Source organism: Martes martes (genome assembly GCF_963455335.1).
Source record: "Martes martes genome assembly, chromosome: 16".
In the NCBI taxonomy this organism is placed as follows: Eukaryota; Metazoa; Chordata; class Mammalia; order Carnivora; family Mustelidae; genus Martes; species Martes martes.
Window position 1 is genome coordinate 33,414,533 of NC_137904.1, and position 22,873 is coordinate 33,437,405.

Below are 22,873 nucleotides of genomic sequence, written 5' to 3' on the forward strand. Positions count from 1 at the left end.
TGAGGTATTAAAAAAAATATATAAACCAAAAAAGGTTGCTCTCCTAATTTGTAAATAGGAAGTGAATGGAGAAAAGGTTTCATTAATGCAGGCTTATCCGCCCCTGGCCCGAGGGCCCCCCTCCCCCGCTCCCCGGGGCTTGGGGGGGGCAGTGGGGGGCAGGGGAGCAAAGAGAGGCCAAGTGTCCTAGGGACCTTTGGAGGTGCTGAAATGGTTGGACAATAGAAAATGATCAAATATTTAAAAATTAAGACTGAAAAAGAATGTCCCCCCACCCCCTCCCCACCCAAGCCAAACAGGTGTGCTTTGAAACTTTAAATATGTTAAATATTAAAATTGTAGCTTTGTTTTTAAAAAACGTCTTGGGAAAAGCAGTTTTCATATTTTAAATAAAAATCTAACTAGACGGTAACATTTGAAGCTGTGCACAGACAAGAGGTTAATATGCTGGTATGACACTAATACAGTTCTTAGGTCTATCACACAGACAGAAGGAGCTAAACAGTGTTCTAACTTTTCCCGGGGGTCGTCCTGGCAGCGGGGGTGTCCTTCCTCCTGGGAACTGACTGGGTTATCATGCCTTCCCCTCCTCCTTCCACAGAGCATCGAACTGCCTGGGACCGACTCCCTCACAAAAATATTTTTTGATTCTCTCTTTCTTAATAGTTTCTATGTAGTTAATGGAATTGTATTTACAACGCTTCTTTTTTTTTTTTTTTTAGAATTCACAATTTCAAAAAACCTTATAATATCACCTCTTTCAACAGAAAAAAAGCACTTATAGAAAAGGAGGACACTCAAAACATGGTCGTCCTTACCTTATTGCCGAAAATAGATATACTTAGGTTAACAAAGAGACGTCACAAAAAAGAACCGCTATAGAGTCTGTTAATTAGCCTACTACATCTCACTTCTTATACGACGCAAAGGAGAAAGTTGATGCCCACCTCCCGCTCCACAACTTCGCTTCCGCGGGTGTACGCGCTCCACCGGAAAAGCCATACAGTCTCAGAATTGGTACCAAAATATTGAGAGTAATATTACCATCTCAGCATCCTTTAAAAGTGAGAACAGAATCAAAACAAGCAAAAAAAAAAAATCTTTTTAAGAAAAAAATAATACCTTAATATAACAATTATACTATGGTTAGCTTTTAACTAGATATTAAAGCTATATGACTACCGGACTAAGTCAAAATCACTACCAAATGTGATTCAAAGAGATTTAAAAGGAGAAGGGGCGGGGCGGGGGTGGGGGAGAGAAGAGGATGGGAAACCATCAAGAAAAAACAAAACAAAACAAAACCAAAAATCATGGGTTATATACACATTTAAAAGCTGTTGTCTTATATTACAGCAGATTCGTGAGATGATGAGATGTAGTCAACCCTCGATCCGAAGTGAGCCATCTCTGGTTGGGATGGGGAGTGAGGCTGGTGGGGGTCCAGGTCTGATGACATCACCTAAACAAAGGGCCACTCAGAAACTTCGCCCAGTCTTGCCTGGACATCCAGGTATGCTCTGCAGGGTGCGGAAGGTCACGGACGCCCAGAGGAGAACATAAAGTGGGAAGCGGGAGGAGAGAAAAGATGTGTCAGGCAAACGTACTATTTAGTCCAACTTTTTAACTAGTGCTTTCAGGGTAGGACTACAACAGGCTACTGAACTCATGACTGGAAACGGCGGGGCTAACAGCTTTCTGGGATCACTGTTTGGGAAATCGGGCATCTTCGCCACGCCTGACACTTGGGGAGCGGACAGCCCTGCCACTCATTTTTTGTTGATTTGCTATTCCGCTGACTTGCTATACGGCACTGTTGAATTCTTGGGGGTGGGTAGTGGCAAAAAATGTGGTCAGCAGATGTGGCCACACTGGGTGTTCGGCTCCACTGGTGAATTGCAAACTGACAAGGGATTTTTTTTTTTTAAATTCTGGCTAAACTTCTGGTCTTCAAAGCCAAAGGTTTAAAAAAGCTGCTTTATCAAATACCGTCAATGACTGCCAATAACTGAAAATGCAAATTTAAAAAATCTAAAAAAATTATATCTCATATCAAGGGCTTGAAGTCAGGAAAACATGCAGCAAATAACCAGCTTTGGTTACAGTAAACAAAGAGAGGCCCGCGACTCACACAGACTTGCTGAGTCTCCCTGAATCAAGCCTGGGCGCCTCCTTTGTAGAGGGCACTAAATGTCAGAGAAGGAAACCTCAGTTACGGACAAAGTGCGTGTTTCGATTCGAACATGTGATCCCATTTTGGGGGTGGGGTGCTACTGTCAATCTCTCGGCTACGTTATCCCTTCTGTGGGAACCGGGTCCTAGAGCTCGATGAGGAGGATGGGGTGGGTGCCTTGCCCTCCCCCGGCTCCTACAGCGGCCGTGGAGGGGAGGGCGGGCTGTGGTGGGAAGCCCTACCCCACCCTCATTTCCAGGGGAGGAAGAACGCAAGGACAGCCTCGGGGTCTGACCTTGTGGGGACGTGCTGTGCCCGGTACCTGTTCCAGCCCCTCCTCATCTGACTCCACAGAGGGCTGGAACCACCTCCGATCCCCAGAGTTCTTGGGGAGTTCAGTCCCCTTTGCTCAGAGGAACCTTACTTCCCCTGGGCCCCCAAACCCAGCTTAATTAGTAGTGAGTAGCTCTCCTTCAAACTGTTAGTGGCCTCTGGCTCTGGCCAGCAATGGCTGGGGTCAGTGCTCGAAGGGAAGTGGAGGTGAGGGGTGGGGAGAATCACACACGGGCTTTATTTGGTTAAGAGAGGCAATTGCATTAGTTGAGCTGATTCCTTAGCAGCAACAGTAGAGAAATCCAAGAGAGATCTATGGAACTCAACTCAATCTGGTCCCTTCCACTGGGCCCAGCCTCGAGAGTCCTGGCTAACTTGGGGCCTAGAGTGACCCCCCCTCTGTGAGAGAGCTGTCCCATTAACTGCAAACCAAAGTGGCAAGTCCATCTCCAGCCTCGCTTCTCCTCTGTCCCAGCTCCCGGGGGGGGGGGGGGGGAGCACGCTCCGCCCCAGTGGGAACCCAGGCCCAGCCTCAGCCGTCACCCTCCCCCTTCCAGAGAGACAGACCCACATTTCAAGCCCCCAGGCTAACGCGCTAACACAGTATGCACTCAGCTTTCACGAGAGAACCCCTCTACCTTCTCAGGGTTCTTCCCAAGAGCAACAGATACTTATTTTCCAATGAGAGTGTGGCAAGAGGCTCCCTCACTGACTGCCCCAGCCTCCCCTTCTCCTCCACTCCGCCCCTTCCATATCCCCATCAAAGTGATTTAAAAAAAATGTTTAATTAACTTGAGCTCAGTTTAAAAGGTTAGGAAACTGGCAGGGATCCAAATCCATGTTACGCAGGTGATGTCGTTAATTTAATTTGCTTTTCGTGCGGTAATCTGGATAATTACTCAGTAGTTACTGGCAAAAATGTTTTCTTTTCACTAAAAGATGGAGTCTGGCTGTTTGACTGCATGAACCCCAGGAGCCAAAGCCAGAGAGCGTTGGGGGACCGAAAGGGTCCAGGGACCTGAAAGGCCATCTTGCGGGACCGTGGAGGGGTTGGCTCCAGCCTCCGGCTTGGCCGAAGCCTGGGGTTCTCCTACCTCTGTCCCCCTGGGACAGACCTAGCACGAGATCACCTTCCAGTTTCCTATACTCTTGATCGTAATTTCAAGACAGAGAGAGATGAAGGGTGGGGAAGAAGATAAGGGATCAAAAGAATCAAATCAAGAAAAAACAAAACAAAACAAAACAGGTGGGGGTCATGATTACAGCTGGAGAAAGGGATGAGAGAGTAAAAGACTGGATTTTTGGCCCCCACCCCGCTGCCAAGGGGTCAAGGACGAGGAGAGAGAGGCGCTAGCGCGATGAGGCCAGGGCCTGTGCATACTTGCACACCGGGGCACACACAGGTGCGACGTGCCCGGCAGGGCGGGGACACAGGGCAGAGAAGGTAGTACCTCAGAGTGGGCTGGCAACAGAAGCACCTGCTCAATGGTATCCATTTGTAAAGGCCGTTGCAATCAAAGGTCCCTAAAATTGCACAATTGTTAAGGTCATCAGCACGCTATACACGGGAACAGATTGTCATATTCCGGGAAAGGAAATTATCTCTAGGACTAGACCGTGGTTGCCAGCATGAATATGTAATTCTGAGACACTGCACCCCAAGAGGCCCCCACACCCCACCCCAAGCCCGTCTGCTTGCCCAGGGGGTAATCGAGAGCCAGGTGCACCGGGGGGGTGGTGGCTGAGGGCAAAGGGAGGCCTTGGCCCAAAATGCTGGGCGCTGCTGCCCTGGACCCTGGAGGGCAAAGATCCCAGTGTCTCTGCCCATAGTCCCGACGGCTCCAGCTGGGGAGAGAGCAAGCCCAGCGCAGACAAAATGTGATGCTACATGTGGTCATTTCAGAAAAGCGCCACGGCCCACAGGTCAAGAGACCCAGGTTTTCAAGAACAAATCGGGTCTGTGTTTCCAGGCGCTGTGAATGGAAGCGAGTCGTGCTCTGGGTGGTGGCAGACCGTCTCCCAAACGGGGCAGCTTGAAATGGAATAGTGCTACCGTGGACTCGGTGCTGGAGTTCACCTGCAGGGATCTGACTCATCGGACTCCTGACTTTAGTGATACTGGTTTGGGAATAGAATAGAGCAAGGACCCAGACTGCACCGGCCAGGGGTGATGGCCACGTGCATGTGCATGTATGTGTGTGTGTGTGTGTACACGCATGTGTAAGACAGTATGTGAAAGAGCGCATATGTGCATGTTAGACTGTACGTGTGTATTCTTGCATGCGTGCATGCGCCCGTGTGTGTGTGTGTGTGTGTGTGTGTGTGTGCGTGGTGTCCAGTGCTGGGGTGGGGAGTGGGCAGGGAGCCAGTGCCCCACACTGTCTGTACTTGCTCTGTTCTCTCCAGCTCAGCCCCTGAGGCAGGGTTCACCTGGCCGGGACAGGACCTGGAATAGCAGACACTCCCATCTTAGAGCCCAAACCAAACCACCTACAAAACTCTGAGGTTGACTAGAATGGAGGGTGGCCGAATTTCCGTTTCCCAAATGGAAGGAACATGGAGCGAGTGGGCTCAGGCACATTCATGCTCACACACACCAGGAGGGGGAAGAACAATACAATCTGAAAACAGCATGCAAATCTGTTAAGCAAATTTCCATTGCCTGGATTAGTCAGATTATAGAACCACAGAGCATTACAAATATCAAATGCATCTGGCCTCCGCGGGGCTGCGGCTAAAGAACGCAAATGGGAACTTACTTGGAACCTGGAAACTGTAAGAAACATTAGCAGAGGAAACCTCCCGGGAGGAAGCATGAACCCCATACACTGTCCCAGGGCCAAGTGCTACCTCTGGACCTCAGGCCCGGGGACTCAACTGACCAAGGCTGCTATCCTGAGGTGGAGGTGGGAGGGTTCCCCAGCCCCTCAAGTCCCAGCCCACATGGCTGTCTCCCGAAGGCAGGGGTCAAGCAGGGGGGCCCATCCTGAGAGCCTGTTATGTGCTAGCACGTGACGTTCCCTATTTCCATTAATTCTCACACCATCTTTTGAGGGAGGCATACTTAATTGTCGTTTTGCAGCCAGGGCAGTGAAGTTCTGACGGATTACATAAGAGGCTCAAGGTTGCATGCGCTGAAGGTGATGGAGTGGGGATCTGAACTTGACCTGCTCAGGCTCCTTCCACTCCATCATCACATGGCCGCACGCCGGTTGCTCAGGAAAAATCCAAACAGCGGAGCTTCAGCCCCGGGTGGCTGGCGAAAGTGGATGGGGGGGGGGGGGCGGGACCCACTGTCCTCTCCTCAGCCCCCGACCCTGGGCTCTTCTGGTACACTCTCCCATGGGAGACAGGCAGGAAAGGAGGTGGCGGGAAGGGAGGGGCGGGAGGTACTTACAGCTATGCCGTGGCCGAAGCCTGAGCCCGGCTGTGGGCTGGCTGCACTTATGTAATTCCCCACTCCGGAGTCCTGGCTGGCAGGGCCGTACAGATCGGCGACAGGTCCTGGGCTGTTGGCCCCCGGGAAGCCTCCGGGCCGCGCGGGGTTGGAGCCTGCCGGGGAAGCGGGCGCGCCAAAATTCGGTTGAGCACTGTAGCTATTCAGGACTGGTGTGCAGAGAATAGAGCTGGGTATGAGGCCAGAAGCCAGGCATGCACCGGTCATTACAAGCCAAACACTCGAGAAAAACAGCTGAGGCCCAACTTCTAACACTCAACCAAGGCCATGCGAAAACATCAGCAGGGACTCAAGAATACTCAGCCCAGGCTACTACTAAGAAGCTCGGAGCTCCGAAAATAGAGAGAATAAAAAAACAATCATTCAACACACTACAGCAACCAACCGGAGGTGCTTCACTGCCCACCAAATTATCACAAGAGAAATAGATATATATATGGAAGAGAGAGAGGAAGAGAGAGAGAGAGATTGGTTTTCACATCTGAATTGGTGCTCATGCAGTCTTGTCTAGATCTGGGCACGTTGAGACAGCATTCACATCCCATGCAAACTACAAAGGAACTAGTTTTAGACTACACATTGTGTTAATATTGATATTAAAACGTGACAGGAAACAAAGCAATTTGTGTCCAGGAGGAAAAAAAAAATCTTTTGGGGAAGGGATTTTAATTTTTTTTTTTTTGGTTTCGCTTTTTCTTGTCTGTTTTGGATCCATTAAATGACAAATTTGTTTAAAAAAAACGAAAAAACAAAAAAAGATCTCCATTCTCCAGCCCCCCCCCAAAACCACTTCCCGCCTCCCCACTGGCTACATCCTCCCCCCACCCCCATTTATATCCCTGTATGAAAGTCGTCACTACTGAACGTGGTCGGAGGATGGGATATGTCATGGAAAATTTGGGCATCTTAACGTAACTGTAATGATGGTGGCGAGGGGTCCCCTTCTGGGGTGGAGAGCAGGGGATGGAGGGAGGGGGTGGGGTGGGGATGGCAAATCTGGAGGCTGGGGCCGAAGCTAGGTGAATGCCAATGGTTCTACAGGACACCCACGCACTCACCTCCTGCGGTAGAAGGAAAGGGGGGGTTTAAACTTTTTTTTCCTTTTGTTTAAAAAAAAAAAAGACAAAGAAGTATGAATGCAGAGCATACCGACTGAACCAATTTACAGCTAAAGCATATCTGACCGAAATGCCTGCTTTCTGTTCGTCAGCCTCCTATAAACTCCAGGCTGAGATAAAGAGCTCGGAATGCACCTGTGCTCTAGAGAGGCGCCTTCACAGCCACAGATCCTGAGAGTGGTGGTGAGGAGAGGCAGCGGGAGGAGACACTGCCTGGGCGTAGCGCCGCCCCCCCCCCAACAAATTCCATCATTCCTTCTTCAGTGAGGGCCACAGCGGCGGCAACCAGGTTAATTTGGTCTCATCTTTCATTTCCCCTTAGTCGCTTAAACTTTTTCTTTCCAAAACGGGAATTTTTTTTTTTTTAATTGCCGAAGTAGGTTCTCATTGATTTTGAAAGCTGAAGGTGAGTCTGGGGCCAGCCACTCCGGGACTACAACTAACCCACGCAGAAGAACCAGACAATCTGGACACTACATATTTCCATGACTTTGGCTCCAAGGGGCTGCTTCTCACTCCAGTCTTCTCCCTCTGCTTCCCATGGCATTTCCCTCTCTGACCTGTGACCAGCTGCTTTCAACATCTGCAGCCCCGCTCTTGGCCACGGCCTGGCCCCAGGGACCTGTGCTTGCAGCCCCCCACCTCCGGCAGGCCTCCAAGAGCCAGATGTGCATTGATTTTTACCGGCGTGCGCCCCGGGGTGGGAAGAGACTGACCACGCGCCCAAGCCAGGCTGGCAGGAGACGGAGACAGAAAGGAGATCAAAGCAAGTGGCATCTGGCCCTTGACTGAGCAGAGAAAAGGGAAACTGATAGCTCCAGGTGCCCCTGGGGCAGGAGGCTCGAAGTTGAGGTCCCTGGGAAGCTGGAGCTGAGAAATGAGTCAACTGGCAATGGAAAAAACAGCTTCAAGAGAAAAAAAAAACCACAGAGGCTTAGAGCAAGTGAAAGGCTGATCTGGAATGCACGAGCAGACAAAGGGGGCAGGAATTTTGAATACAGAAGATTAAACTTGCAGATAACATTTGGCCTTTCTCACTCATGGAGGCAAATATCAAGCTGAGACATTCAAAGGCGGAATTATCTTGGTGTAACGCCTTTTTTTTTTTTTTTTTTTTTTGCTCTGGGCTAGGGAAAATGGGGTGAGCTCAGACAGTGGACTCCCCGGTCTACCCAGGCAGCGGACCCCCACTATGCACAGTAACTAGCCAATTCTGTTTCAGGGTAAAGAGAAGCTAGAGGAGAGGCCCCACAGTAGAAGATGGGAAGATTTTTTTGGCTTCTTGTTCCTCTGGCCAGATGCAAGAAGATGGTGGGCAGGCCCACCTACCTCGGGGCTGGGGAGAAGGGGGTTTTGACCTTGGCTCCTTTCAGCAGGGAATGCCAACCAGAGACCCATCCAGCCAGAAGCAGCAGCCTGGGAGACAGGATGTAGCAGGCCCATAGAAGGATGCTGTCCAGAAACGGTCCCCTCTGTGTGCTTAGGAGCTAAGAGGGCCAGTGGGATCTGCCTATCCCAGCTACCTCTCCCAGTCCTTATGCACCCAGAGGTCTGAAGGGATTTCACAGTGAGCAGCCCCTCTTAGCCTGCAACACCCCGCCCTGCTCAGTTACCTGTCAGCAAATGACCCTGAGAAGAAGGCACCCGATGAGAATACAGCTTGGAAACCCCAAGTCCCATACTGCTACACACTCTCTCCTCATAGGGCCTGATCCTTGCTCAAAGTCACCTCGTGGCTCTCCCCCAGCCAGGGGCGCAAGATCGGGCCTCGGGTCCCCGCTAGAGGGCGCAGCTGGCAGGCAGCAAGCAGCTGGCTCTGTGTGCGCCGGGGGTACATGTCAGGCCTCAGTACTCTGCAGTGGCCAACTCCCTCCTCATCTCTCTGTAGGGAGAAGACCCAGGCTCCAGAAAGCAGGTTCAAGTCCCTAGACAGCCCATCCAGACACCCATGCACAGCAAGCAAACAGCCCTGACTGCTCAGCAAAGAGGGGGGAGTGCCACTTGGCATGCAAACTTGTCAGCAGCTGTTCCTTCTGTCTGGTGGGGGGAGGGCATTAGGGACAAGGTTGTCCTCTTCTTTTGGGAAGTTCATACAGAACAGCGGCTGGCTACACAGGAAGGGGAGTCCCTCGAGGACCCTTTCTCTCCCTCTGAGGGACGTGACCTGAGCAGAGACGCAGGCAGGCCGAGAAAGCAGCCGCAGAGCTGCAATGCTTGGGGAAGGATCTTGGTGGAGGGTGCCTTTCCCCAGGCATCGAGCCTCCTTTGGAGGGGCTGGAAACAGTCCCCCACACCAGGATGGGGCAGGAAGAGGGGATGGGACAGCACCTCAGCGGGCAAGGGTACCTTGTGTAATGCTCAGCCGGGTGTGTGTGTGTGCGCTGAGAGGGAAAGGGTCTCGGTATGTGTTGCTGAATAAATGGTGCTGAGATTTACGAATCGGGACACCCTGACTCCCATCCCAGGAGACGACACTGTCTTGCGAACACCCTGGCATTTCTTCGCAGAAGCCGTGAGCACCAAGTGGGCAGTTTGTGGGCTCGCTGTGGGAAGCAGGGCCACATGCCTGCCAGCCGGTCTGGGCAGCACCCCCACCAGTGGTTTAATTCTGGGCAAGTTCCTCCTTGCCCCTTGCCCCCAGCGGCCAGTCCCCAGTGTCCCCTGTACTTTCTGGATCCAGGCAGCTGGTATGCTCAGGGAGGCAGCTGTGGTGCAGAGAAAGGGAGCACTGGACTTGGAGTCAGAAGACCTGAGTGGGACCCCAGCCCTGACCTTCCAGCTGTGGGCCTCGGGCTAAGCCCCTTGGCTGCCGGGGTCCTCATCTATACCACGTGAGCGTGGTCTGCCTTCGCCTGCCTCTCGGTGGGCTCCGTGAGGATGGGAGAGAGAAAGCACTTTGTAACTTGTCGAGTTGAAAACAAAAACGTGCCTATTTTTAAAAACAGTTCTGTAGGCAGAGCACAGTAAGACAGGTGCCATAGGCAGATTTAGGAAAATGTGATACAGGGAAACACAATTCATACAAATCAGGAAGTTATTTACAAAAGGACCCAATTCATTGGCCCAGTGCACTGAGTCATGCTGGACCCGGATGAAGGACTCTGAGACACGGGGGACAGGAAAGCAAGGGCGGGGAATCTCACTGAGGCCAGCAAGAGGAAATGCATTTGACTTACAGTGGGAGGCATTCTGAGTTGGATTAAAGGAAGAATTTCTGCCTAGCAAGGGGATGAAAGACCTTGATGGCTGAGCCAGGAAACCCCAGGGAATCTTACCCCAGAGACCCTAACAAAGGCCCATACCTACAGGGGCTCTATCCAAAGTTCACGGGTACCTCAGCGTGTTAAAGCAAACCCAGGGAGGAGTCTGCCTTCCCACTGGCACACGGTTTGCCTGTGGCTCTGCCCAACTGTGGCCAGAAGGCGCTGGGCTGAGAGTGGAACCGGTCCTTGGGGGTGGGGAAGAACAGCCTCGGAAGTGCAGAAGTGCAGATATCCGCAGGGTCCCTGGACCTGCCCCAGAAAGCTAGAGCCCAAGATTTTGTGTGTGGGTGGGGTGGGGTGGAGTGGGGTGGGGGGGTAGACACCTCTGGGAGTGTCCTGCTCCAAGACCTGAAAACTGGATGATTACTGATTCAGAGGAAGGAACTGTTTACAAAATCCTTTCTAGTTGAGCTCAGCCCACGTACCCAGGACAAGCCGGGGCTCCGCCGAGTCCCAGCTATTAGACCGTGGTCTTGGTTTGGTGGGTCTTACATTTCACCAAAGGGCAGGCCAGCCTTCAAGACAACTGCAATCATCTACCTTGTGAATGATATGCCACCGCCAGGTTTCATCTGGGACGGGAAAACCTGGCAACCCCTAGCACATGTCCAGAGTGTGAGCTGCTGAAGATGTGGCACTGGGAACGGTGGGCCGGTCCTCGCCCAGTCCAGCTGACGGTACTGTGCTGCCAAAACGGAGCTCATGACACAGGGCACTTTTGGGCCAAGGAGAAGGGAGTCTGGGCTGACTGTTGTCAGGGCTCCCATTCCCAACCCCTAGCTACCGGCAGATAGGAGGGCCGGGAACAGAAGCCCCTGTGATATTCTTTGAACGCAGGCCTGTGTTCATTCATCACACTGGGTTTTACGGTTTTTTTTAAGAATGTAAAGAAACTGAAAAGGGAATGAGTAGGGGGCTATGTTGACAGGCTGATGCCAGAGGAAAAAGAGGTTAAGGTCATCACCCCCTCCAACTCTTCCCTCTACCTCCACCTTGTCCCTATCATGGTTCTATCTGCCTTCAATAAAAACTCCACAGCAGGGGCAACCGTGGTGGCTTGGTGGGTTAAACGTCTGACTCTTGATTTCAGCTCAGGTCATGATCTCAGGGTTGTGAGAGCCAGCCCTGTGTCCAGCTCCGTGCTCAGTGGGGAGTCTGCTTCTCTCCCTCTTTCCCTCTCCCTCTGCTCCCACACCCCGACTCATGCATGCTCTCACTCTAAAAATAAATAAATCTTAAAAAAAAAAAAAAGATTCTCCTACAACACTGGGTGCCCAGTGATGCTGGGTCCGTAATGCCAACTGGCTGTCAACAGTGGAGACTTTCACGGGTCCCTCTTCACAGCCAGCCACTCACTCCTTGCTCATGGGCTCTGAAGAATGGCAGCTGGGCAGCCAAGGCCTTCCTGGGAACAGAGCTGAGGACCCCGCTCTGACTCTCTGTGCCCTCTGAAAGTAGGGCCCACTATAAATCAACGTAGATGGTCAAATGCAAAAGGTCAGCATGGAAAGATAACCCTGTTCCTGCCCACGGAAGGAGAAATCCTCAGCTCTGAATTATTACAGCATGTCTCCAGCTGAGCAAGGAGGAATTACATGCCTGCAGTCTGCCTGGCCACTAAGTCCCAGGGATCCTGGCTCTAACCTTCCTTCTAGAGCTTAGCATGAAGGTGGGAGACCTAGAGACCAGCAATTACATCCAACCTGGGAAAACAGTATGACACAGTGAATTAGAGTCAAATCAGCTCAGGGACCCAGATGCAGGGACAATCAATTTAATATTATATAGATAGATAGATAGATAGATATCTATGTATATATATCTGCTGAAATTCAAGCTATTTCAGAAGAGTGAGGGAAGGAACACTTCAAACCTAGGAGAGGATTAAGAGAGTAATGCAATGACATTTCCTTTTCCCTGTCTCCATACACAAACCGAATATATTACAGAGGTACGAACTCAGCCCGACAGCAACAAGTCCGGACAAATCCAGGGATGCCGGGCTCATCTTAAATACTGCACAGGACATGTGGACAGTGTCTGCTCGTGCACGGGGCTGACGGGAAAGGCAGTGTCACAAACACTCCGGATGTCATTTACAGCGGTGCTACGGTCTTGTAAGATTGCAGTTTCTGCTTATTCTCTCAAAACCTAACCCGCTTCGCACCGCTGCGCGGCTGGTGCTGACGTCTGCAGGTTACCGAGGGCCTATCTTAAGTAGGGAATGCACGGGCCACAGAACCGAGGACTTGGGACTAACAATTACGTGGAACGATGGTCGAAGCTTCTGGTCAAATCACGCTCCTCTGCAGAGCCAACTTCACTATTGGCTGCTCGGCCGCCCTCCCGTCACGTGTCAGAGGGGAACTTGGGAGATTCGTGCTACCACGGAGATCAGTGTGAGGCGAAAGCCCCAAACACCCAGACTGAACGTGCCTGAGGAAGGCTTTGTGGCTAGGATGATATTATGTGGAGATACCATCTCAACCGAAAATAAATAGCTTGTTCTCTATCTTGATGCTCTTTTGTTATCAGCCCTGATTTGGGTCTGTGGATGTGTCTCCTCCTCACAGAGGACCAGGCTGGGGTTGGTGGGGAAGGGGGCCAGTGAGGAGTGGGGTGAGTGGTTAGCTGCCACCTGCTTATGGGGTAAATTCTGGAGATGGAGTAGCCCTGAGTGGGCCTCCGGCTGGTGGCCAAAAAAACCGGGCTTTGTTGTGAGGGTAAAGAAGGAACTTTCTGGAGTCACTGTCAGGTTCCCATTTCTCCCAGACCCCAAGGGTACTGAGGGACAGCCCTCATTTGCATGTGTCTGAGGGAGAAGGGGGAGAGGGGGGGCCCGGGAAAGGAAGGGCCATGATGTGGGTCACTGGGGCTTGTCTGGCGCAGGCTGAGCCAAATGGAACTGTCTGCGGGGCTCTAACAGCTTCACCAGCTCAAGGGACCTCGGCAGGCTGCCCGGCTCAGGCAGCGTCTCCTAGTTTAATCCTGAGAACGCCCCTTGCTTCATTTTGATCTGGGGACTGCCTATGTCCCTGAGGCTCATTCAGCTCTATCCTGTCAAAAAAGAAACCAGTCTGGCTTTTCCCCATGGGAACCCAGCCACCCTCTGTGCTGCTGGGCTGTGTGCTCACTCGCTCTTTCCCAACCTGACTGCCCTCAGCCACAGGCCTGGGGTCTGAGCCTGCATCTTGTAAGCGATCCCTCCCACTGCAGCCTCGCTGTGCGCTCCCTGCACTACGTCCTGTCAAAAGAAAGCATCATGAAGTCCAAGGCCGGCCCTGCGTACCTCTAGTGTTCGCAGTCATGAGGAAAAAGCGCTGAAAGAATCTGGAAATCCCCTGTCCCAGTCAGGGAAGGTGGAGTGGGGGAAAGCCTCCTACTACTGTGGGCAAAATAGGGTCCGGAGGAGAGAGGCACAAATTTCTAGAAGTTGTGGCTTCTAAAGGTGCCAGGCTGGCAAGGGAACTAATATGGACTGAGCACCTACTCGGTGGGTGTTCAACGCCATCATTTTTCATGATCCTGACAACCTGGGCGATGGGCGCTATCACTGTGGGTTACAGATGAGGAAACTGAGGGCTATAGCAGGGAGGGAATGGGTCTCAGGGGTGTCTCTGACCAGACTGAACCCAGCTCTCACTTGGACATCAAGGCAACTCTCAGTTGCTCTCCAAACAGAATCCCGCTGCTCGGCTGTCCTTCCCTGCATCATAGTCTGACAAGACACCTTATGTTTATCTCGATCTTTCTTTGCCTCAGACAGGTCACAAGGACAAGACACCAAACCTCCCCTGCTGGAGTGCCAGCACCCGAAGACATGGGCTCTGTTGCCCTTTCCACCCTGGAAGCTCCCTGGTGGTGGCGTCTCCCCCATCAGACTGGGGCTCCTGGGGTTGGGCCATGCCGGCCACATGAGATAGTGGACAGCGTCTCTCCTGAAGGACTAGGCTGCCCTCCTCTGTGTCACATCCCAGAACAAGCCTGGGTAGAACGAAGCAGGCAGGCAGGATGGCTGCGGTCAGGGTGGGGAGGAGAGGGCACTGCCAGACAGAAAGGAAGCCCTCCCATATGTGAGCCCACAGAGGGACTCCTCTAGAATGTGTGCCCAGAGGCCTGGTCTCAGGCCGGAAAGAGCACTGCATTCTGTTGGGGGCCGTCCTGCGGGGAGCTGGACTGCCCTAGGACCATCAGTATTTACTGCCCCATCCCACTGCATGGAAACGCACTGCTCTGGGCTTCACAACCGGGGAGATGGGTGGGGGGGGGGTGCCCAAGGGGCAGCCCCTCGAGGACCTGGACGATAGGCTTTCCACTCAAGCAGCCTGTCTTTAATGATTATAAAGGCACAGGAGTTTAATCCATTTTTGATGTAAGCACTAATAGCTCTGTGTCCTTGAAGTTCAAAGCGGGCGCATACATGTCACTAATTAGCCAAGCACAGAGCCATTCAGCTCCCTCTCATGTTTCTAATTAGGTCTTTAATAACAAACAAACTCCGACCTTACCAAGAGGCCCCCATTCATCAGAGAGTCAAGGAGGGCGACTGCTTCCGTGTTTATGGCTGCTTCGGGCTGTTGGTTCTACATGAACATGCTCTTAATCTCAGCCAGGACAGGCCTGTCCTCGGATCCATCTGTGAGGACAAAGACCCCTTCAGTCTGTCCTGGAGGGATGGACTTCTTGGCCCTGCTTTGAGGACCCGCCGTGGGCAGGACAGCCGGCTGCAGGCTGAGAACCCAGGCCAGCTCTCCTGGTCACCAGAGGCGGCGGGGGTGAGCTAGCCAGCTGGGCTCTATGTACACACTTCGAGGTAGGGACGCTGGTGACAAAGTCACAGAGCTGGTGCAAGGCTCTACATCTGGCAGGAAGCTGATGGTTCCCGAGTCCACGGTTACACGATGGACTTGACCAAGGGAGCTGTCACTACTACTGGGGCCTGGGGCTCACCCGGATGGTAGATTCTGATCTGATGGGTCTGTAGCACGGCCTGGATACCAGGAATTTAAAAAACTCTCCGATGAGCGAGTTGCTGGTGACTCCAACAAGCAGCAAAGCTCCCGAACCACCATGTTGGCCCCGGTCTCTCAGATCTGCTCACCGGCAGTAACTATCAACAGGTCCGCCTTTATTAATAAATACCATCCAGACAGTCAAACCCTAAATGTTTAATCAGCCAGACCCAAGGATGGAAATCTGATCAGTTTCTTTCAGTGATACCCTAGATTCTGGAAACATTTCTGTCCCTCTCACTGCCTCCATGCATGGGAAAAAAAAAAAAAATGCAGCACTGACTGGTTTCAAACACATTCTCATCACCTGGAAGTCCCTGGCTTTCTCTCCAGTCACTCTTCTTAGCTCTTAAGGTACTGTCACTATCACCCGCTGCCCCCCCCGCGTCATGACAAGGGATTGAGAGCTGTGGAAACAGTGTCCACCTCGAGCTACAGAGCTAAAAGGTCCTTAAGCACCCTCCAGTCTGAAGCCCTGAAATCACCCAGCCTGCTGAGTGTTGGAACCAGACCGGAATTGAGTCTTTCCAATTCCCCACTCTTTCATGCTCTCATCCTTTTTAAAAAAAAATTGTTTAGGGTGCCTGGGTGGCTCAGCGGGTTGAGCGTCTGCCTTCGGCTCGGGTCATGATCTCAGGGTCTCGGGATCGAGTCCCGCCTCGGGATCTCTGCTCAGCGGGGAGCCTGCTTCCTCCTTCTCTCTCTCTCGCTTTCTCTGCCTACTTGTGATCTCTCTCTGTCAAATAAATAAAATCTTAAAAAAAAATTATCATCCTTTCTTATCTGATTAATCCCCAAGGCAACCTCGCCCCCTAGGAAGGTGAGAGAGATATAAGGGAAGCCTCAGAGCTGTTTCTGTCCTGAGGTCAGAGCACTGACAGGTGTTGGGGCCAGTCCCCGAACCCAGTGTAACCCTCCAGCGAGTCATATCCAAGCCAGGTCGTTGGGAAGACGCTGAGATCTCTGGGGCTGCCTCCATGGAAGGTTTAAGGACTGAAGACTACTGGGTCCAGAACAGTCTGGACCCAGAAAAGTCAAACAGTGTGGCCAAGGATACACAGCAAAACTGGATCCTCCAACATCGGTCCAGGTTTCTGGTTTGGCTGCCGTGCTGTGACCTTTCCTGGAGGCTGGATTGACACTGCCAGACCCTTCCACCTGGGTCGGTGCCTAACGGACGCCTGACTTCAGGGCCTCCTGGGTCCCACGTGTCTGTAAGACTGCCTCTCTTTCCCCCAAGGCCTGAAAAGCCAACCGTCTGGCAGGTTACAGTCAGAAACGACTCCAGAAAGAGAGAAGAAAGTGGGGCTGCGCAGCCTTTGCCTCCCACAGTGCTCTACCACAGGCGCACAGGTCTGCACTGATTGCTTACCACAGACCTGGACAGACCGTTTTATTAATATTAATAAGTAACCAGGAACAAAGGGCCCCTTTATTTTTAGCTTTCTCTAATTGCGTAGTAATTACTCATCTACAAAACAAATGAGCCCCTGCTCGCGGTTGCCATAGTACCGGGAGCCCAGCCTCCCTGAAGGACGATTGGCTGAGGGTCCCGCTGCTCCCGCCTCCTGCCCCGCCCCTCCAAGGCCATTGGTCCAAAGCAAAGCCCCAGCAACTGGGTGGCCAATCCGCTCCCAGCCCCGGGGCTAGGCTGGGCTTCCCAGCGACCTTCCAGATTCAGTCCTCACCGCTCACAGGAAGGGATGTTGACTCATCCCTAAGGAGAACGGGAGCGGGTCTGTCTTGCCCAGAGAGGCCCTCCTCCCTTGCTCCATCTTCTAGTTTCTTTTGGGCAGTGGCTAACTTCCTTCAGTCCTGTATTAGCTAAAGGCTCCTTTCAACTAATAATAACCTTCAGGCTGGCTCCCTTCCCCGACCACGCCTCCTCTGGGTCTCCTTTGTCTGCCTGTGGTCTGAAAAGGATTCAGGGACTGGAAGCCAGATCAGAAATGTCAGCCAAAGCCAGACAGCACCATGACCTTAAGTTTGCAACAGCAGAAGCAGGTGCAAAATGTGCATATAATGCTTCCTGAGGCCTCTTGTAAATGGTTTTGGCTTCTCTCTTCCCCGGAGGATACGAGAATTAAGTTGATGGGCTGCGGTGGTTTGCCCTTGAGTATGTGTTAAAAATGCAGACCTCTGCTCACAAATCGGAAGGGTTGGCACCACAGAGCTTCCACTGACATGGCTGAGAGCACAGATGCAGTGAGACAGACCCAGGTTCCGGTCTTGTCTCTACTACCTCTGACAAGCTATCCAAGCCACAGTTTTAAGATTTTAAAAAATGGGAATGGGAACGATAGTGCCCTCTTCATAGGATTAGGAGAATTAGATGGGGTAAGGCAGGTGGGCTGAGCACAGCACTTGGCTCACTCATAATGCAGAAGTTATTACGAACATATTACTTTTATCATCATCATGTATTAAAATTGGCTGGGAAGTGTCTCTAGCATTCTATCAACCACTTGGAAGATATCTTTCCCTTCCGGGACCTTGCAGGTGGGTGTGAATGTTGAGATAATGGCTGGAACCCTCCTATCCATGACACAGACTGGATTTCACTGTGGCTCCCCCATCCTGACAGATCTAATTCCAACAGCCAATCACAGCTGTTCAAAAGCATTATTTGCCCACCTCCTGTTCTGCAGGATTCCAAGCTGGCAAGCGGAGACCTTTTTATTAATATTTATAATAAGCATCCAGGAACAAAGGGCCCCTTTATTTTCTGCTTTCTCCGATTGCAAAATAATTAGTCATCTACACTAAGAACGAGGCTGACTTTGCCTCCTGGAGTTTGGATGGTTTATATTGTTGGAGAAGGCGGGCACCACTCGGAGATATATGCAAAACATGTTCCATAGAGTCAGGACCCCGCCTTTCATCCAGAAGACCCCACCAGTCAGGAAGGAGACCGAGGACAGGGTGTTGTATCGAGGAGAGGCACCTGGGTAGGGTTAATCAGGTGTGGCTTCCTGGCAGTCAGAGCCAATTTGAATGGAGGGAGCAAAGACAAGGACAGAGGGAGGTAGACTGGCAGCGGCTGCCATGAGGGCCCAGGAGTGGGACCAACAGCCCCAGGTAGGGAGTGAATAACAAACAACTTGTTGGCAGAAGGGAAGGAGAGTCACAGAAAACTAAGGTGGAGTCCTGTGAGGGAACGCCCTCTCGTGTCAGCCCTGCTCCTGGTTCCAGGTCACGAAGCCAACCCCAGCCCCAGGACTTAGGGAGGGGTCCAGCTCTGTTCTGTGGGACCGCTGCCGTGTTGCTCTTCCTTAGCTAGTTTCGTCCTTACCAAGCACCACTGCCATGAGGCATATGAACCTCTCCCACCAACATGACCATAGGGATCAGGTTTTCAAGGTCCCCGAGAATCCAGCCTGCCTTGACCTCATCAAGCCTCTACCCCCACTGCACACTGGACAGCCTCCCACTGTCACCCCAGCACGGGATGCTCATCCCCTGCCAACCTTTCACCCAAGTCCTCTCGCCTGCAATGCCCTCTCATCTCCCACCGCAAATCCTGCAGGGCCCATCTGTGTCCAGCCTCCGTCTGAGCCTCCTTGGCTGCCGTGTGCTCTCTGATCAGTGGCCGTGCATTCTCACTGAAGACCAGCTCTTCTATCAGTTGTGTGCTGTGTCCTCCCCCAGAAGACTGGGAGCTTGTGGAAGGCAAGGACCGTACCCTGAAATTCTGTGTCCCACCCCTGACCCCAGCATGGTGCTGAGCCCAGAGTTCATCAGCTAATGGGTAAGAGCTAAAGGCGTGAAGCCACTTTTCCTAGGCAGTGACAGGCAAACATTTATGGAGCGTCTACTCTGCATACTCTGTCACTTGTCCTCCTGCTTTCAGTCCCATCTCCCTAGTCCACCCTGCTGTCAAGACTTGGCTAGCATACAAATCTGATGTCACTTCCCAGGTTCAGGCCTCTCTCAGGCTCCCAGCTGCCTGCGTGAAAGCAGCAGCTTCACCTGCGGCCGCCCCCCACTTTGGGCCCCCTATCTGCCCCCAGGGCATTTTACTCTCCCGCTGCAGCAAACCGTTTGCAGGGCCTCAGAGTCACTCCTCTGCTTTGGGTTCTGGGGGCTTTGCACATGCTGTTCCCTCTGGTTCTTGGGGAACTCCTTTTTGTCCTTTAAAAGTGGAAAGAGTCACTCCCCTGTGAAACTTTCCCTGACTTCCCAGATAAAGCCAACTACATCCTCCTCCGTGCCCTTTCTGTGACTGGACATTTGCCATCATACCAGAAGTACCCGTTAGCCTCCACACTAGGCTGGGAAAGGCTCAAGGGCAGGGATTGTGCTCTAGATTCATCTAGGAGATTCCAGGGCTGTGGTGGGCTTTGTGCTTGCCCACCCAGCAGCATTCTCCCTTCCCCTCTTTTATCTGTACCCAGACTGTCCTTTGGAAATCCATCCTTCTCCTGCTGGTCGGCTCAGAGGGGGCTGGATCCCACCCTCAGTAACTGGTTCTCACAAACCAGGCCTTAGCCAAGCAGCACAAGCTCGGGACTTATGCTAGAATTCAGGACCATCCGATGAACCCCTCTTCCTCTAGGCAGGCTGGCATGAAGCAGGAAACTGTTGCGACCATTTTGCTACTGTAGGAAAGCCAACATCAAGACAATATGGAAGCAAAGAGGAGGACAAAGCCAAGGGAACCACAGAGAAATAGCCCAGTGGTCCACACATGAAGCCGGCTCTTCCACGGAGCTCCCAGGATGTTGGCCAGTCAGTCCCCCATGACATTCGACCATGCTGAGCTGGGTTTTCTGATCCGGCCCAAAGCACCCTGACTCAAGCCTAGCACAGTGCCTGCCGCAAGTACTAATAACTACTGTTGTTACCCACTGACTACATATCTGCTGAACTAAATTCCGTGGTAGATGCGCCCTGGGCCCAGTTCTGAAATCTATATCTGAGAGACGGGCCTGTGAGATCTAGGGGCCTGAGTCTTTGGCTGACACAGTGAGGGCCCCGAGGCTCCTGGGCTCTTCCAGCACACCCCACATGTCGGGGGCATCTGGGTAGCAGGTGACCTCTTCACGAACGAACACGGTCTCTCTGCAGGACTGTTAAAGGAGGCCAGAGACTTGGGTTCAAGGTCAGGGTTCTTCATCCTTGACCACACCCTTGCTCCCCGCATAACCAGCTGGGTGACTTTGGTAAGTCATGCAACCATTCTGCAGATCTGCTTTCTCTTCAAAACCAAACACACAACACCAGGCCAAAAACCTCTGCCTTCCTTCCTGTCTCCTGGGCTAGCTGGGGTCAGAGACGTGGTCAGCTGACCTCTGCAGAAACGTAAGGAGTCACGACACACCGAGGCCCGTGCTCCTTGACTCTCACCACCATGTGGGTTCATCAGCTTTTGGGGCTCCCTGCACCCTCAAGTGGTCCGACCCAGCCCAGGGTAGCAGGAGAGGCTCCCTGTGCTCTTATGGGGTGTCGGAGGACAGCGCCACACTTTCTACCTTCCTCTAGATGGCAGGGCCTGGGATCCTGAGCCAGCGTGAGGGCCAAGCTCAGCGGGAGGTGGTGTCCCCTCCGAAAAGAATCCCACGGATTTAAAAGACCCTTAACATCACCCCACTCTATTCACTTTAGGATTAACTTCTACTGAGGTTTGGGCTTCAAGGCCAGTCGCTAATTGCACTAGAGCTGATTTATCAAGTGCACGGTATTTCTATTACAAAATTATTGATCCCAGCCGATGTATTTTATCCTCAACAGGGTTGGTCCAAAAGCCCTTGGAAAATGAATGAAGCAGAGGTCAGCAGCGGGCAGCTCCACACATTATTATAAATCCACTGGGGCTACTGAAATCCAAGGCAGGTCTCTCAGTGGCAAAACACCTGGCCCTCCCAGAAACGAAGATTTTAGTGACAAACAGAAACGAGCTGCCCATCCCCAGGACACGAGGCGGCGGACTGAGAGGGAAGCTTGGCCGGCTGCGGCAGCTGCTTGTAATGGGTCAGGGATCTGCCCTCCCTCTGGGCTGCCGTGCTGGCTCTGTGCCGCAGCCACAGATGGGGGCTCTTTCCCAGCGAGATGCGTCCCCATGACCCTACCCCCAGTTGGGCTGTCCTGGGGCCGCCATCCCCCGAGAACGCTTGCTGCTTGCACAAAGAAGACTGCCCTACAGCTCCCCTTCCTGCACATCGGAGCCTGCTGAAGGAGACGCAGAAAAGCCTTCTTCAGAAAGGGAGGCCGCACATGGATCCATTTTCCTTTTCATGCAAAGCTGACAGTGTGAGCAGCAATGCATTCTGGGAAATAGGGACTCTCAGCAGGAGGGATCTGGATTCTCAGACCACGGGAGGCAAGACACATTGTCTGCCTTTATACTCCTCGGCACCTGGCACAGAGCAGCCCTTCAATGCCTGCTTGTTGAAAGCAACATCCAGGAACCCTAACCCGTATGCCACAAAGGATGCTAGTAATTCCCAGATCCCTCCGGGAGCTGGAGGAGTGTGTGCGGGACGCTGTTGTTCATGTCCCTTGGACCCCGGCACATGTAAGGTGAAGGGTGTCATGGGGAACATGGAAAACACCCAGGAGGGGAGGGGTGGGACGGGCAGGACTGCTTCGTGCGCACCTGCACCTACTCTCCTTTATGGTTCAAGTTCAACTGTTTCCTTTCCCTCCCGAGTTGAATTTTACTTTTGTTCGTTGTACCTACTGGAACCGAAACGGTTAGGATGTTTAGTCACAGCGTAGCAAAGCCATTCTCCGAGCAGAGCCAGACCCCGGATTTAGGCCAATAAGGGGGATTTTCACGCTCTCTGCCTTCTGTCCCACCCTCCTTCCTGCTCAGCAGCCTGCGTCAGTAGGCAGCTTTGGCAGCCCCAGAAGCCTACTGCTTCCAGACCTTTCCCTCTGCCTCCCCCGACCTGCCCCTGCAGGACGGCTCTTCCCAGATTTCCCTTCCTGGGCCTTGGGGACCTCCTTCTGTCCACTGGCTGACTGGCCCACTCACTTGAAATCCTTGTTCATGCTGACGCAGCCAATGACCTCTCGCCACCATTCCACTGTCACCTCACACCCTTCTGGGAACACCACGGATGCCGTGACGTCCTGGGCTTCAGTGTCCCACAACAGATAACTTATCCCCTGAAGGCTCGGGTCCCATGGTATCCTCCTGTGGCTTTAGGTCAGAGCCACCAATTAGCCTGACTAAAGAGCAGGTCCCAGGCAGCAGCTACTGCTTTACAGCCCACCAATTTGTAAAGATGGGGGCCATCACCAAAAGCTCAGAGAGACTTCTGGTACCTGGTATGGCTTGTCCCCACAAATGTAGGGGAGACGGCGTGTCCAGGGACATGGACTGCCCACGCCCTGGAGCCGAGGACAGAGCTGCCAGAGTAGGGAATCTTGCTGGTGGGGTGGAGGGAAACTGTGGCCTTCTGTCTGAATGTCACGGGTTCCCCTTCCCTCTCGTCCCCTCCTCTCCTCCCCCCCCAGAGCTGTGTGGATAATCTCCACACTAGGAAGGTTGCCACTCTGACGCCACTTGCTCC

General features: G+C 52.6%; 1 protein-coding gene across 8 annotated transcripts in view; it reads right to left on the minus strand.

Annotated features, from left to right (window-relative positions):
* Nucleotides 1-646: 646 nt before the first annotated feature.
* The window catches only part of MSI2 (musashi RNA binding protein 2), a 385,501-nt gene continuing 363,274 nt past the window's right edge, over nt 647-22,873 (minus strand). Inside the window, exons 12-14 of one of the 8 annotated variants that reach the window (XM_080826241.1) lie at nt 5,904-6,058; nt 3,958-4,030; nt 672-1,520 (exon numbers count right to left, since the gene is read on the minus strand). In XM_080826241.1, the coding sequence (XP_080682367.1) occupies nt 3,989-4,030; nt 5,904-6,058 (197 nt within the window). In that variant the 3' untranslated portion in view covers nt 672-1,520; nt 3,958-3,988. Of the gene's footprint in view, nt 1,521-3,957; nt 4,031-5,903; nt 6,113-22,873 lie in introns of all 8 variants that reach the window. The other 7 variants (XM_080826238.1, XM_080826242.1, XM_080826239.1 and 4 more) reach the window with 7 other exon arrangements.